Genomic DNA, 14,722 nt, shown 5'->3' with positions numbered 1-14,722 from the left:
GACAGTAAATGAGGGACAGTGGGTGGAAAATGAGTGGTGCGTGATCGACGCGTGTTGGATGGTAGATGGATGCATGGATGGCGAGATAATGGCTGGTGGATGGACAGAGGCTCGATGGTTGGTGGCGAGTAGACAGATGACGGGTGGCAGGTAAATGCAGATAGTCGTTGGTGGTGGATGGATAAATGGATGGATGATCACAGATGGTGGATGGATGGATAGAGGAGAGTAGATTGTGGAAAGATGGGCAATGGATGGTAGATGGTAGTCGGATGAAGAAGAATACTGTAAAGGGTGGAAGATGGAATGGTGACTGGATAAATGGATGGTTGGTGGGTGAAAGATAAATTGTGGATGTTAAATGGTCTATGGGTGGATGGCTTGTTGAGATGGATGGTGGGTGAAAAAAGGTTGTGGATTTTGGATGGAATGGATGGAAATGGGTGGTAAATGAGCTGAATGGTGGATGAATGGGTTCATGGTGGATAAATGACCGGCAAATGGGATTCAGATGAATTGTGAATGGATGGTGGGTAGAGGGGTGGTGGACGGATGGATGAGAGTAGAGATGATGACTGGATATAAATGGACGGGTGGATGGACAGGTGGATAGACTGAATGAGTACAGGATGGGTGAATGGATGGAGGATTGGGGGATGCTGGAGAGATGAGTCTGGGGCAGATGGCTGTGTTTAACTGGAGAGGTGGGTGCCTGGCTCTCTGTATGATGCACATAGGGATGGATGGTGGTGAGTGGGTGGAGGATGAATTTGTTAGAGATGGGACGGCAAAGAGTGAGTGGGAGGTCAGATAGATTGGGCTTGGTAACCTGGGTGGTGATGGGTGGTGGGGTGAATGGTGAACTGATTCTTAGGGGATGGGCTGTGAATCAATGGTGAGATGACTGGGGTGATCGGTGGATGGTGGGAGACCAACAGATGACGCCTTGTTGGTTATGGTTGCTGGAAGGGAGAGGAATGGTGGGTGGGCCATTGGGTTCAGGATGCCTTGGTGGTTGATGAGTGAATACAGAAGGATGGACGGAGGGGTGGGTGATGGAGGTGGATGTATAGATGGAGGGCTGTGGGTGAAGGGGAACTACTCAGCACCGTCCTCCCTCCCTCCAGCTCACCTGCCCTCTCCTGCATCCCCACCTACCTCTCACCTGCACACCTCCTGTCATGAGCACTCTTCTCTCTGACTGGGTCTTTGCTTCTCCCCAACACAAGATATTTCATCCAAGGAGGATGGGGCCCGCCGCTGGGAGCACTCACAGCACTTTATGCCGTGGGTAGGGACAGAGACTTCTCTGACTAGGAAGGAGGGAGTGAGCACCCAGCTCGTCCCACCCGTTCTCCTGGGTGGGATCGGGGCACCTGCTCGCAGTGGCTTGGTGGTGCCAGATCTGTGTGGAGGGGTTGGCCCCCAGCCCAGCCTGGGATGGGGAAGGTGGGTCTGCGTGGTCCTGAGTTTGGCTTTGGCCACCGGTAGGGCTGACAGGAAGCTCCATCCTCCACAGCAGTCAAGGAAGGCTTCCTGGAAGAGGTGGTGTTAAAGCTGAGACTGGAAGGATGATGTCACAGCTGCAGCTACAGGTTGGGTTGAAAGTGGCAGGACAGGAGGAGCCGGGGCTTGTCGGCTGTGGGGTATTGGCGTCCATCACTGAAAGGGGCATCCTTGAGCAGAGGCTGGAGGTGGGTCCAGCTGTCAGAGGGTGGCCCAAAGAGGCATCCACACCGAGGCAGGAGGCAGGCACCAGCCATGGCCCAGAGCTGCCAAAGGGTCCCTGGAATGACTCAGAAGCAAAGACATGAGGTAAGGAATGGCTGGACTGAGATGCAGTCCTAACCCTAACCCTAACCTGCATTCACAGAAGGCCTGCAACTGCACGCACAGGTGCCCGGACACACAGGTACATATATGTGCACACTCCTTCCAACTGGTCAGGACCCCAGTGGGAAGTGGGAGAAAATGCAAGTCTCAAAGAGAATTTCTTCCAGTAACTAGGAAATCCATGCAGCAGCTGCTTCAGGCAAGGTTGGATCCAGGGGCTTGGGCTGTCCGGTCTCTCAGTCTCTGTGTCTGTCTGCCTGGCTCTGTCTTGGCTTGACTGCCCTCTGTGGTCAGCCTTCTTCTGGGAGACCTGCTACCTCCCCAGCTAGGTCACTGTGCAGAGTCTCAGTGAGGTTCCTGTTTCCACCTGAGCATCAATCCTGTGGGCCGGAGTTGCTGGGCTCCGATTGGCCATTGCAGCCCTCCCTTGGTTGAGGTCACTGTGAGTGAGTCCTGCTGCCCTGGGGGTGTGGGGGGTCCCCACCCTGCCTGCAGCCATGGTCCCTAGTCAGACCCCCCCTCCCCACAAGTCTGTGGGGACAGAGCCATGCTCCCCCAGGCCAATTCCCCAGCTCCTTCTCCTGCACTTTTGTCCCTGACTGGCTGTGTGACCTTGGGCAGGTTCCTATACCTCTCTGGGCGTCAGTGTCACCCTGGAGGAACTGAAGCTCCAGTACACACGGTTTTGTTCCTGGACCCCAGGAGGAGAGGTGGGGGTGGGGGGAGGATAGAAGGCAGCCCCCCTCAGCAGGGCTTCCCTTTACTCAGGTCTCTGCACATGGTCACCTCCCCAGAGAGGCCACCTTGGCCACAAACACCCCACTGTCAGCATCTGCCACCATGTGCCCCGTGGGGCCCACAGGGCTTTGCTCACCCTCCTCACGTACTGCCTGCAACACAGGAGATGCTCCAAAAATATTCATGAGGTGAAGGTATGGCTGGCACTTCCCCAGGGCCGGCCAGTCACCTCCCAGGCCCTGCCGCCCCACAACCTACCAGCTCAGGGGCTCTGACCCCTGGAAAACTCCCCGCCCTCGGGCCTGTGGCCTCCTTGCAGCCTCCGGATTTCTCTTTGGGCCTTTTGTTCATCCACACGCTTGGCACCAGGCCTGCAGCGGGGCTGGGAGCTCAGCCTCCTGGGTTTGCCATTGGATGGGGAGACGGATGATGGACTGGTCAGTGCTCTGAGGGAGCACGGAGCATCCGGGGAGGGCCGGAGTGTGCCGTGAGGCTGTGCAGGAGCCCTCAGGCAAGGTGGCCATGGCAGGCCTCTGTGAGGAGGGGACATGCCAGCTGAGACCTGGGAGGAAACAGCTGGTGCAAAGGCCCTGAGGCTCCAAGGAAGGCGAGAAGAGCACAGCAGGAGGTGAGGCCAGGGCAGTGTTGGGGGCTGGGTCTGATGTACATAAGGGGGGTGTGAACGGGGATCTCCGCCTGGCTTGGAAGGGGCTGAGCTGGCCACCTGTCCGCCAGGGGAGCACAGGTGGGGCAGCTCTGTTGTCCAGCAGTGGGGCGCCAGGCTCGGATGCAGGCTGTCCCGGGTGTGGATGCAGGGCAGGGCCACACGATTCACTTAACCTGGTTCGTCCCTCACCTGCAAAGCCGGGTGGCAGTGCCCGCCTCACAGAGCACCAGGAGATGCTCAGCCCTGGACACTCCATCCCTTTTCTGTCTGCGGACGCTGGGAAGAGGAGGACATCGGGGGAGACTGAGCTGGGAGCTGCCCCCGGCACGTTGCTAAGCCCCCCACCTTGGGGAGGGGTCCTGCGCTGTCCCGCCTGCCCGCCCCTGTCCCCTCTCCCGGGGGCGGGGAACTTGTCACCGCCCCTACAGACTTTGTATGGAGGGGAAGTTTGTCGGGGGAACTTCGCAGGCCTCTGGGCCCCGAGGAGCCACAGCTGGAGGTCAGAGACCTCCCGACCCCTCTCCCCCGCCCTGGGACTGGCTGGGCGAGGACAAGTGAGCGGACGAGACGGAACACACAGGGCCGCGTCTGGGGGCCGCCACACGGCGGCCGGACCCACGGAGGCTGCGTCAACTAGGTGTCCGCGCCCCAAACTCAGCGGGCATTGGGAGAAGGGGCAGCCTCTGGAGCGCAGGGCCACGGCCACCGCGTGGTCCCTGACTCCCGGGGTGCCTGTCTGTGGCTGGAGACCTCTCAGCTGAATGACCAGAGGCCAAGTCCAGCGCCGGGCCACCCTGCCCAGCAGGCCGAGGTCACCTCAAGGTGCTCTGTCCAGGTGTGTCGGCACCACTGGCTGAGCACGTTCCCCACCCAGAGCGCCTTCCACCCGGACTCACGCGGCCTCACGACTGCCTGCGAGCAGAGGCGCTGCTATCCCCATTTTACCCACAAGGAAACAGAGAGGTGCTCGGCGCGGGGCGGGGGGTGGGTGGGGGTGGGGCTCTGCCTGTAGCCCTGCATTCCCCGCCCCCCACCAGGCCCGGGGCCAGCCTTCTCCTGGTCCTCAGATCCCAGCCCACCCCCTGGGGCCTGGCGGGGGCAGTGGCTGCCTGGGTCTCTGGGGTCAGCCCTCTGCCCTCCGAGGCCTCCCTTGGGGTCCAGGGGTCACCCGGGAGCAAGGCCGGGGCCTGGGCTTGGGTCACTCAAAGCTTCCTCTCAATCTCTGACTTCTGATCTTGTGACCGGGCTCAGGACGAAGCCTCCAAGCAGCCGAAGCTCTGCAGGGACACGCGCCCTGGGCCTCTGCGGGGTCAGCGTTGGCGCCGCTTCCCCTGGGGGTGGGGTTGGAGGGGTTAAGAGGCCGCCGACGCCGATTTCGATCCCACAGCTGGAAACGACCCCGTGAGGTCCCAGCGGTCCCCAAACAGGCCGGCCACACGCGAGACAGCAAAGCGCAGGGTGGCTCCGGGGCCGCGCCCCCTCCTCTCCAGGCCTCGCTCGACCCTGCAGAGCACGGGCGTCCGGGGCACGTGCGGGGGACCGGGGCTCCGGGCACACTTCCCGGGACGGCTCGGTCCCGGGAGCGTGGCAGCGTTTCTGCCCCGGCTGCAGAGGGGACAGCGGCAGCGAGTCCCCAGCTCCCCGGGAGTCCTCCTTCATCGCAGGGCTCAGAACAGGCAGCCCACCCCGCGCCCGGGGCCGAGGGAGGCGGCGAGGGTCCCTCCGCAGGTGGGGACCAGGCCGCCCCCGGGGACCGAGGTGGGGCGGGGCCAGGCCCCGGGGAGCCGCCGGGAGGCCCCGCCCTCAGCAGCCCTGCGGCCGACCGGCGCCCGGGTCTGCGGCCTCGGCCCAGGGGCAACCGCGAGGCGGGCCCTTCATCCTGGGAGTCGTTGCTGATTCTTGCCCCGTAAGACGCAGGGGAAAAAACTCCAGAAGGGGGAAAGGGTCCGGCTTCCGAAATCCCAGCTGAGCAGCCCCTCCGGGAGTGCTGGAAACCCCACGGACACGGCTCCGCGCGCTGCCCGCCCGTGGCGCCGTCCACACTGCGCGCTGCCACCCGCCAGGGGCTCCAGCTTCAGGGCTGAGGGCCCCCCGGGGCCTCAGCACCCGTGGTGGCATCAGGTCCGAGGTGGGGCGCCAGGCCTGAGCGCCCAGGGAGGAGGGTGGAGCGCAAGGGGTGCGTGGACTTGGGACGCCCCCCAGACGGAGGGACTGAATGTGGCCCCCTCTCTGGCAGCTCCTGTGTGCAGACCCCGTGTAGGAAGAGCTGGGGGCCACGGGCTCCCCTGCAGGGCTCCGGGTGCGGGGTGGGCAGGAACACTGAGCCCCTGGGGCCCGGGCAGCACCCCTGGGCCAGGCCCCGAGCCCCTGGGTGGCAGCAGCCTCGGGGGCTGGTTCCTGCGCTGCCCCTTCCTGCTGCCCGGTGGGCGCACGGGGAGGCCCGGGCCGCAAGCTGTGACTTAGAGAAGGGGTGAGGCTGAGCACGGGCTTCGGGGGCTGCGGCGGCGACACGTGGAGGACCAGGGCGCGTGGGGGAAGGGCTGAGCGGTCCCCAGGGCCTTCGCGCTGCGTCCCGGTGCTGGGAAGCAGCCCGCACACCTGGTGATTCGGGGAACACCGTGGGAGACGCAGGGCTTCCTGCTCCGGGGCCTGACCGCCCGGGGAGACCGGCCCGCTGGTGCTGAGCCAGGCAGGTGCGTGCTGGCCCTGTGCCCCACTGTGGGTGGCTGCGTGGAAGGCGCCGCCTGGAGGCCCCACAACTGCCCGAGCTGTCAGCACTGGCGGGGCGCACAGCCAGCCCCTGGTTTCAGAAAGGAGGCGACGCTGTCTTTCCCCTGACACGCGAGGAAACCGAGGCTCAAAGAGCCCGAAGTCCCATAGCTGATAAAGTGGCGGAAATGGGACAGGACCTCCGGGAGGATGAGGGCCCCCTGGTTTGTTCTGGACCAAGCCATGGACTTGAGCATGGCTGCTGGGTGCACAGGCCCCGGTGACCCCCTCAAGGTAAAGCCACCGCCTGAAGGGAAGGCCAGGAAGCCACGGCAGGACCGGCGGCACCCTCCGCAGGGGCCGGTGCAAAAAACGTGCGCGCGGAGCCCAGGACACTGACCGCAGGAGGGAGGGGCCCCCTCTCGGGGCCCTGGGCCGCGCCCGGGCCTGTGAGTCAGTGTGAGAGAGAAACCAAGACTCCCAGTCAGATTTATTTTCCTCTAATCAGACAGTTTGGCATTTCAATGTTTTGCATTCTACACTCTTACAAACTTTAGTTATTAGCATCAGAAACACAAAAACGGTGCAAGACCTCAAAACACAAATAAATACCAAATAAAACCACACACAGTATACAGTGAACAAAAATATCAAACATAATAATGCTACCAGAAGTCAGCCATGTTGCTAACCCACAGTAACAACATGATTATTGCTGGGCAATAACTTACACTGTCCTTTTGTGTTTTTTTCTTAGAAGAGCAGAAGAACATGGGACGTGAATCACTGGTCACAACCACTTGGACTGTCAAGATGGGTCCTCACGGAGAGCGGTTATACAGATGCAATTTTTAAAACAGGCAGGTTAAAAATACAGAGTCAAATGAGAGATTGGCCTTCTTTGGTCTTTGTTTTGGGTAAGAGAACTGAACGCAGAGGGTGCCATCAGAGAAAGAATCGATTCTGGAAATGCGACACAATTGTCTGCGCGGATTTACACGCTTCCTTTACCACAGACGTTATTCTACAGAGAATTCTTACAGAAATCCTTGAGAATCATGTCAGCTTTTGTGTTTACCGATTAAGTCGTTGAGTTGGCTGTGGAAGTTATCTCACTGGTCTAAGGGGACTGAGTTACGACCCGATCACCGCGAACTGCAGGAGTGGTGCAGCCGTCCGGGACTCCACCTCTCTCGTCGTGAGTTCACAAGACAGACTCTAGACACAGCAGCAGTGGCAGAAATGAAATGCGAGCACTGCTCGGTGCCACTCGGGCCTCCGCAAACGGCACCAACCACCTGGGGCCCGGGTCACCTGAGGCCAGCAGAAAACACCCGGGACGCTTCCAGGTCTGCGCCCTGCCCCTGCTGCCCCGGGGCCCCGGTGACAACCAGCACCGCCGGATGGACAGCAGAGACGACCAACTGGGTCACCTGCCCTCGCTGGAGCCTCACGCCGACCTTGTCTGACCTGACCCTAGTGGACACGTTCTACTTTGGAAGAAACACAACTATCAAGATTTGCAAACAGAAGGCAGAACCATGGTCTTGGGCTGAGAAGGAGGTTGGGTGACAGACCCCCCTTCATGTCACAGATGCAAAGGAACTCCCGGAATTCCCCGCAGCTCTCCTCGGCGGCCTGATCAGTACAGCTCTAGACTAGAAGTTAAAAAATAGTATTTCACGGCTCCGCCTGAGCCCTTTCCAGCACTGACAGTCGCTGCAAGCACAGGGACACGTTCTGGAGAGCGGAGGTGTGGGCAAGAGCCCCACGAGGAACCTCATCTCCTGCCCAAGCCCGTGAAGACAGGCAGGGATGCTGGGGCCGGAGAGGTCTGCATCCGGCACGGGATGATGGGCACGCCTCCACGTGCAGGCGGGACGGAGGAGCGGGCCTGGACGGCGGGAGGGGCCAGCTCACCCCCCAGGGTGCACTCGGGGTCCCGCCTCTCCCCCCACCCCCTCGGGGCCCTGCTGCGCGTAAGGGTTCGTCCAGCCGCCCTTTCCTCTGCCCGATGTTGCCCACGGGCTGCAGGATGTCGGGCCCACCGCGGGCGACCACCCCCATGACGCTGAGACTGCAGGGGGGGTCGACAGGGACGCGTGGCCCGGGGCGGCTGGGGACGCTGCAGGAGACGAGCTGCTGGGGAGAGGCTGCGCCGTCCTGGCCGGCGTCTGAGGGGCCTGGTGGAGTCGGCCACCAGGACAGGGAGGTGACAGGCGGGGGCAGGAGGGCCGCCTGGCCAAGAGCCTGGGCTCAGCTGGCGGCTGCGCTCTGGGGCAGGGCCGGGGTGGCGGGGACGGCGGCCCTCCTCGACGGCCACTTGGTGACCGCGCTTGACTCGCTCTCAGCTGGCGCCACCCTCTCGTGTGACAGGTCTTGGAGCAATTTACCCGTCTCCTCTGCGTCACCACAAACCCAGAAAACTGAGAACCCCAACCTGTAAAAAGAGGCCCAGGTGAGCCGCCCGGGCTGCTCCAGCCCCAGAGCCAGAGCCCGGCATTCACTGGCCCCGCTGGCCTGACACCCTGGCCCCCCACCCCTGACCAGAGACACGCAGGCAGGCGGACCCGGCCGGTCTTCATTTCCAGGACAGGCGACGACGGGGAAGCAGGGGCGCTAACCCTGCACGGGACTCGGCGTCGGTTCCTCTACAGCACTGGAGCGGTTTTGTTCTGTGCGGAATTTGTCACTTCCGGTACACGGGAAAAGTGCACCCACGCGCCGTGTCCGACACCGTCACTTGTCGCTGCAGCCCTGGTGGCGGGAGGGCCCGCGGGCACCAGGGAGGCGTGCGACCCGCTGCCACCAACCGTCACCGAGCCACGGCCTGAAGCTCCCGCCGCATCCCAGCCTCCCTCCGGGGGACAGTGAAGCTGGGTCCCTTGGGCTCCTGGGTGGCGGCCAGGGGCCTGGTGTCTCCCACCGGGAGGAGCTGCTGGAAAAGTCCCCCCACCAAGGGATGGATGCTTCCGGGGCGCTGCCAGCAGCCCGCCCCCAACAGGATTCCAACGCAGGGGAGGGAAAGAATTTTTTTTACCAGACCGACATGTTGCTTATCCTGAATTTGTTAACATCGCCCATACTTTTCGTGAAGGGGGAGGAAGTCCCTGTTGGTAACCCCTGGCCTCGGGAGAGCCATCTGAGGCCGGGTGGGGCCTGCCGGGCAGCCTCCCTCCCCCGGGGTCTCCAGGGCAGAACCGGGCCCAGGCCTGGAGGAGGTCTGGGCACTTGGAGGGAACAGTGGTCCCACAGCACCTGCAGGAGGGACCTCCTCTGTAAGCGGGGACACACGACTCCTTACCGGGCAGAACCGATGACACTGATTCGCCCTCAAAGCAATTCTGGGGTCAGGGGATGGGAAAGAAAAAGAGACGAAGACAACTGAGCATTTTAACTGCCGAAGGGCAGGGCAGGTGCTTGGAACCCATGAGGTCACTTATGGAAGCCTGGGACGGCGGTGGCCAGGAGGTGCTTCCAGCAGGCACTGGGGCGAAGGCACACCCAGGGCGGAGGGCAGCACCAGAGACACGGGGGCCACCGGGCACCACCCCGCCGTCCCCCGCGTGGCCACGGGGAGCCCGGAGGCAGGCAGTCTGAGGTGCGCGGCCCAGCTGGCCAATCGTGGGCGCGTCTTTTGGATGAGCGGCACAGATGCGGCGGTTCACACACATTGGTTTTGCTTAAGAAGCACCCGTCACGTGTAGCACCCATCAGTGGTAAGAGCACCCATGGAGCGTGGTGCATAGCAGGGGGCACAGGAGCAGGGCCCCGCTCTGTCACAGTTGGACCCTTGAGAGAAGGTAAACGGGGGTGAGAAACGCCGCCCGGACAGGCACAGGCTGGGACCAAAGACCCCAGGGCCACCCTTCCCAAGAGAGGGGCGGGCCCCGGGACGCCTGTGGATCAGCCTGGGCGGCCCCCGGGTAGCAGTCTCTGGAATGCTCAGAGGGCCCCGCGGCAGGCGGTGTGAGCGCCTGCAGCCCGGGGACGCAGAGGCGCAGCTCCTGCCCTGTCCCTGCCTGCGTGTGGACTGGGCGGCTCGCTTTTGGGGCCTAGAGATTTGGAATCTGTGATGATGAAGCAGTGGAGGCTCCAGAAGCCGATGAGGGGGCCCGGCTTCCTCAGCAGGTACAGGGCTGTCTGAGGGCCCTCGAAGAGGCAAAAGGTCTAGTGATAAAGAGAAAGGTCTGGCTGAACTATCACCTTCTGGAATTATAGTGAACACAAAGCTGGGGTCGAGAAGCAGCATGTCACATCTAAGGCACATGTACAGTATGCCACCATCTCTACGCAAACGTTGTTAACAAATGCAGCAATATGACAGGATGAAGAAACACATCTGCTGTGGCCTCCTTCAAGCACAAGTCACCTGCCCACCCCCGGACGCTGGACACGGAAGGTCGGTGCTGTCAGCAACAGAGAGCTTGTCTGAACACGTGGGGCAGAATTTTAAAAACCTACAGGATTTTGTTTAGAACTCCAAAGTTCAACTAATGCCCTATTTTAGGGTGAAAACAATTATAAATCTGAAAATGATGCACAGCATCCATGAGCAATTTTCCTTTCATAATAATTTTGAAGTAGTGTCATTAACTACGACAGATATCGAAGGTTTACATTTCTAACGAGAAATAACAACAGATTGAATATTCTCTTTCCTATCACAAGTGATAACCAGTGTTTGATATTTTACATTTTCTTCCAAGAAATATCAGTCTATCAATGTTTTAAAATGAAATGTTTGCAGTAACAATTATCTTAGAACTTTAAATTAAAAAACGATTCTGAATTTAGAGACTTTCAAAAAAGACCTAGGTGCACTTCAGGGTCTTCTGACAGAGAACTGAAGCAGAGACCAGATGAGGCCTTAAAACAGACAACGGGCTATGTGTGAAACAGGACTGCACTCTTGAATCTTAGAATGAATATAGCAGAACTGCATTATGATTTCATAAATTCTCCTTTTACTTAACATGCTGACATGTCCAGCTATCCCCAGGTGTGTGTGCGCGCGTGTGTGTGTGTGTGTGTGTGTGTTCTTTTTTTAGGTGTTTAAGGAAGAAAAATCATGGTTCTTTTCTTTAGCATATATGTTTTCCACCTTAATTAACTAGATCTTTAAAAATGAAAACGAAAACCTTCTCTGACAGCAGTATTTCTCTCGTCGAAGGATAAATAATTCTTCCAAGTGAAGGGTTGCTAGTCTATTAGAAAACGTGGTGTGTGTCCCCTGACGCGTGGCTCCTCCCGCCGGCCCGCGGCCACCACCTGCCGCTTCCTCCGTTCCACAAGGTCCTTTTCTGGGCGTGAGGACCTCGGTGGAGACGGCCGGTTCAAACCCCCCGGAGGAGGTGCCTTCTGCTCAATCCGCCTCCCCAGAGACTCGTCAGGGGTCTGGCAGGTCCGAAGTATCCACTATGACTTTGATAAAAATGGTATCATCTTTAATGTACGTCCCGTTTTCCAGCACAGTCTGGGCCACGAAGACTGGGCAGCCGGAAGCGATGTTCATCTCACCGGTGGGCTTCTTGAAGCTGCTGCTGTTGGGGTCCGGCTTGAAAGCGTCCCCCAAGTGTCGCCGGGAGGACCCCTGGTCCATCAGCATGAGCGTCACCTTCTGCTTGAACGGCCAGGGAAGCAGAGCGTCGTATTCTCCGCGCATGATGACAAAAAACAGAGACAGGTGCGTACCCTTGCCCATGCCGTCCCCGTTCAGGTAGACCCTGGCGCACATCTTGTAGCCGAAATAGCCGGTGTAGAAAGGCTGGCTGTAGAGGGACAGGGTCTTCCCCATGACGGCCTCCTGCTTCCGCCGCTTGTAGTCCCGGATCTTCCAGATCAGCACGCCGTTGTAGCTGGCGGTCTCCAGGACCTGGAACCGCAGGTCCATGTCGGCCAGGCGGATGTCGTGGACACTCAGCATCTGGTCGTGCCGGCTCAGCTGGGACTCCAGCAAGCCTGTGGCGGGCGGGAGAGATGGGCGCGGAGACACGTGACTATCACGGGGGCTGGAGAAGCCGGTCCCCACCAGCATCTGAGCAGAAGAGCCCAAACACGCTGCGGCTGCTGGGGGGCGGTGCACGCCCCGTGGAGGACCTGAAACGCAGGCCTCGGGGTCCTCGGGATCCACAGCCTGCTGAGAGGTGACAGCCTGGGGCTGCCTGCCCGCTGGCTCACGGCCCCTGCCTCCAGCCCCCGTGCTCGGGGTCACCTGCGCCCGATCAGGGCTTAAGCTGCTCCTCCCCCTCCCCACTCCATGTCCTTGGATGGCTGAATCCAGCCCCACGTGCATCACAATAATCCTTGCTCTTTCCCCCATTAATCCTTCTCGCGCAGATATTCAGAATACTCGCTCGGCCTCTGAAGCAGCGGCCCTGGTGGCTTCTAGGTATTGGACATGCTGCTGGGCTTGCCGGGTCCCCTGCCGCCTCTGGTCACCTACTGTCGAGCGGGGCTGGAGCACCCCGACCCGCAGGCCGCCCCACGCCCACTCTGCCACGCAGGCCTCACTGCACGGAGGGGAGCGTTTGGGCCCCTGCTGCGGGCGTCTCGGTAGGAAGCCAGCTGCCCCGGCAGACACGTCGGGAGCACCGGCCGTGACTGGACGGCGCTGTCCTAAGGCAGCATGCGCCTCGCTTACCTCACGAAGGTGGCCACAGCTCCGACCTGGGGCCCTGGGACCCGGCCAGGCTCCCCTGTCCCGGGGCCTCCCAGACCCGCAGGGCTCCGCCCGCCCGCCCGCCCTCACCTGTGTTCCGAGCCGCCTGCCCCGCGCTCTTGTCCACGCTCTCCAGCTCGGTCACCCGGCTCTGCAGGGACTCCACGCTGCTCTTCATGCTCCCTGCCTCCTCCCAGCTCTGCCGGAAGGGGCGGATCTCTTTGTCGAGCTCCTTCAGCTTCTCTGCTTGGCTGTCTATTACTCGCTTCCACATCAAAGGTCAAAAAGGCAAAGCACAGTTAGAACTCGCTGCCAGCGCTGCGCCGCTACCATCCAACGCCCGCTGGTCAGGAACAGGGCAGCCCGCATCAGCCCTCACAGGGCATCTTACCTTAGACCCACGGGCATCTCGGGGGACACAGGGACCCTAGTTCCAGGAGGGGACCGAGGCACAGAGAGGCCTCACTCACCAAGTGCAGGGCATGCGGCTCCCACATCCCTCTGTCCTAGCGTCTCAGCTCAGGACTTGGAGTCACACTCATCGGCCCCGTCTGAAGGCCTCCATCCCCTGCAGGGTCGAGCGACCAGCAGAGGCCAAGCTATGTGGGCCTCCAGGGCCAGAGGGGCTGCCCCGTTTCTGTGGCGCGAAGAGTGCTCAGAACCCCGCCTGGGTCCCAGAAGACAGAGCTGCCACCACACTGCCACCTGGCCCCAGAGATCTGGCTGCCAGCACAGGGCTGGCAGCAGGACAGGGCCCTGGAGACAGGTCCTCGGGGCCCCGGGTGAGGCCAAGGGGCCAGTGCCTATTGGCGGGGTGGGTGGGGGTCTGTTCCCTGGACGCGCTCCGTGACCAGTGCCCCCTGCCCACTGGGGTAGAGCAACCCTGCTGACAAACACGTGGCTGTCGACAGCGGGGCTTGATTTAAATAACTCAGAAACCCCCTTTTCCAGAAGCACAGGACCGGCACATCTGTAAGAGTAACTGGAGGCGTGAGCCTGGCGTGCCAGCCGTGGGGGCCCAGTTTGTCTGCAGGACTGGCCTGCCCATTTGTTAGACGAAGCCAGGGACCCAAAGGGTTTTCACTTCTAAAAAGAATTTGCATTTTTGAAATAAAGCTCCTGAAGGCTGGGTGGTTCAGCCCCTGAAGCTGTGGAGTGGCTGGGCCGCCCTTGAGGCTGAGGCCACACAGGGGAGAGCCCCGGGGACCTGCCGAGTTCACTTCTCCTTTTGGGAGACTATTTTTAAACATCGAGGTTTCAGCACCTTTGCTGGCTCTTAATGACCGTGAAGGAACGAACATGTAGGCTTGGGTTACTTTTTCTGGGTAAAAATACAGTGTTAATCTTCTTCTTTCCAAGAAACCCTGATATTGGCTAACATTTAAAAAGTAAAGACGATTTCTCTAAAGAGCACTTCTTTCTATACTGATACCACTTTATTTTAAAATATATATGGTGAGAAGCACAGTTAGTTCACAAAGTCTATTTTCTGAGGACAATGCTATTGACATGAATGAACGCCCATACCCACGATGAACAGCTGTGAGTTTTCTCCTGTCCTCTCCCTACTCAAGTGACAAAATGACAACTAGGCTGATGTGGGTACTAATGAGAATAAGAGGGCAGTTAATGGAAACCTAAGCACTCAGTGGCAGTTCCGTGGTGGACCTCGTCAACCACGAGGACAAGCTGCTCATCACTTCCAGGGCCCCCTCCCCAGCCCCGGGACTGGTGACGCACACGGGACAGCGGCACGAAGGCATGAGGCCCTCTTGAGAGGGAGCAGAACCGTGGAGTCTGAAAGGACAGCAAGGCCCCCAACTACAAGCCAGGAGCATGGAGTCAGCAGGCGGGTGGCGGGCAGGGGGGAACATGGGAGCGAGCACACGCGTGCACATACATACACACACACACAGACAAGGCCCAACCACTATTTAAAAGGCACTCCTCACACAGCAAGGGAAAACGTGCTATTTTCAAACAGACCTTTCATTTGCAGAAAGGGTATAAGGTCAAAGCAGAATGCTGATCTAAATCAAGCTTTCTCTGTAAGATGCAGCAAACAAGATTTCATTCTTGAAGAGCAGTCTACACTCAGCCCCTGTAGTGTTTCT

The 14,722-nt window shown here is 60.1% G+C and overlaps 1 protein-coding gene across 1 annotated transcript in view; it reads right to left on the bottom strand.

Annotated features, from left to right (window-relative positions):
* Positions 1 to 10,541: 10,541 nt before the first annotated feature.
* Positions 10,542 to 14,722, bottom strand: part of TRAF3 (TNF receptor associated factor 3) — a 50,990-nt gene continuing 46,809 nt past the window's right edge. The window contains exons 10-11 of the mRNA XM_079700996.1: positions 12,699 to 12,873; positions 10,542 to 11,908 (exon numbers count right to left, since the gene is read on the bottom strand). Coding sequence (XP_079557122.1) covers positions 11,337 to 11,908; positions 12,699 to 12,873 — 747 coding nt within the window. The 3' untranslated portion in view covers positions 10,542 to 11,336. The remainder of the gene's footprint in view (positions 11,909 to 12,698; positions 12,874 to 14,722) is intronic.

The sequence above is a fragment of the Hyperoodon ampullatus genome (genome assembly GCF_949752795.1).
Source record: "Hyperoodon ampullatus genome assembly, chromosome: 3".
Lineage (NCBI taxonomy): Eukaryota > Metazoa > Chordata > Mammalia > Artiodactyla > Ziphiidae > Hyperoodon > Hyperoodon ampullatus.
The sequence above is the reverse complement of the archived record's forward strand: the minus strand, read 5'-3'. Positions and strand labels throughout refer to the sequence as shown.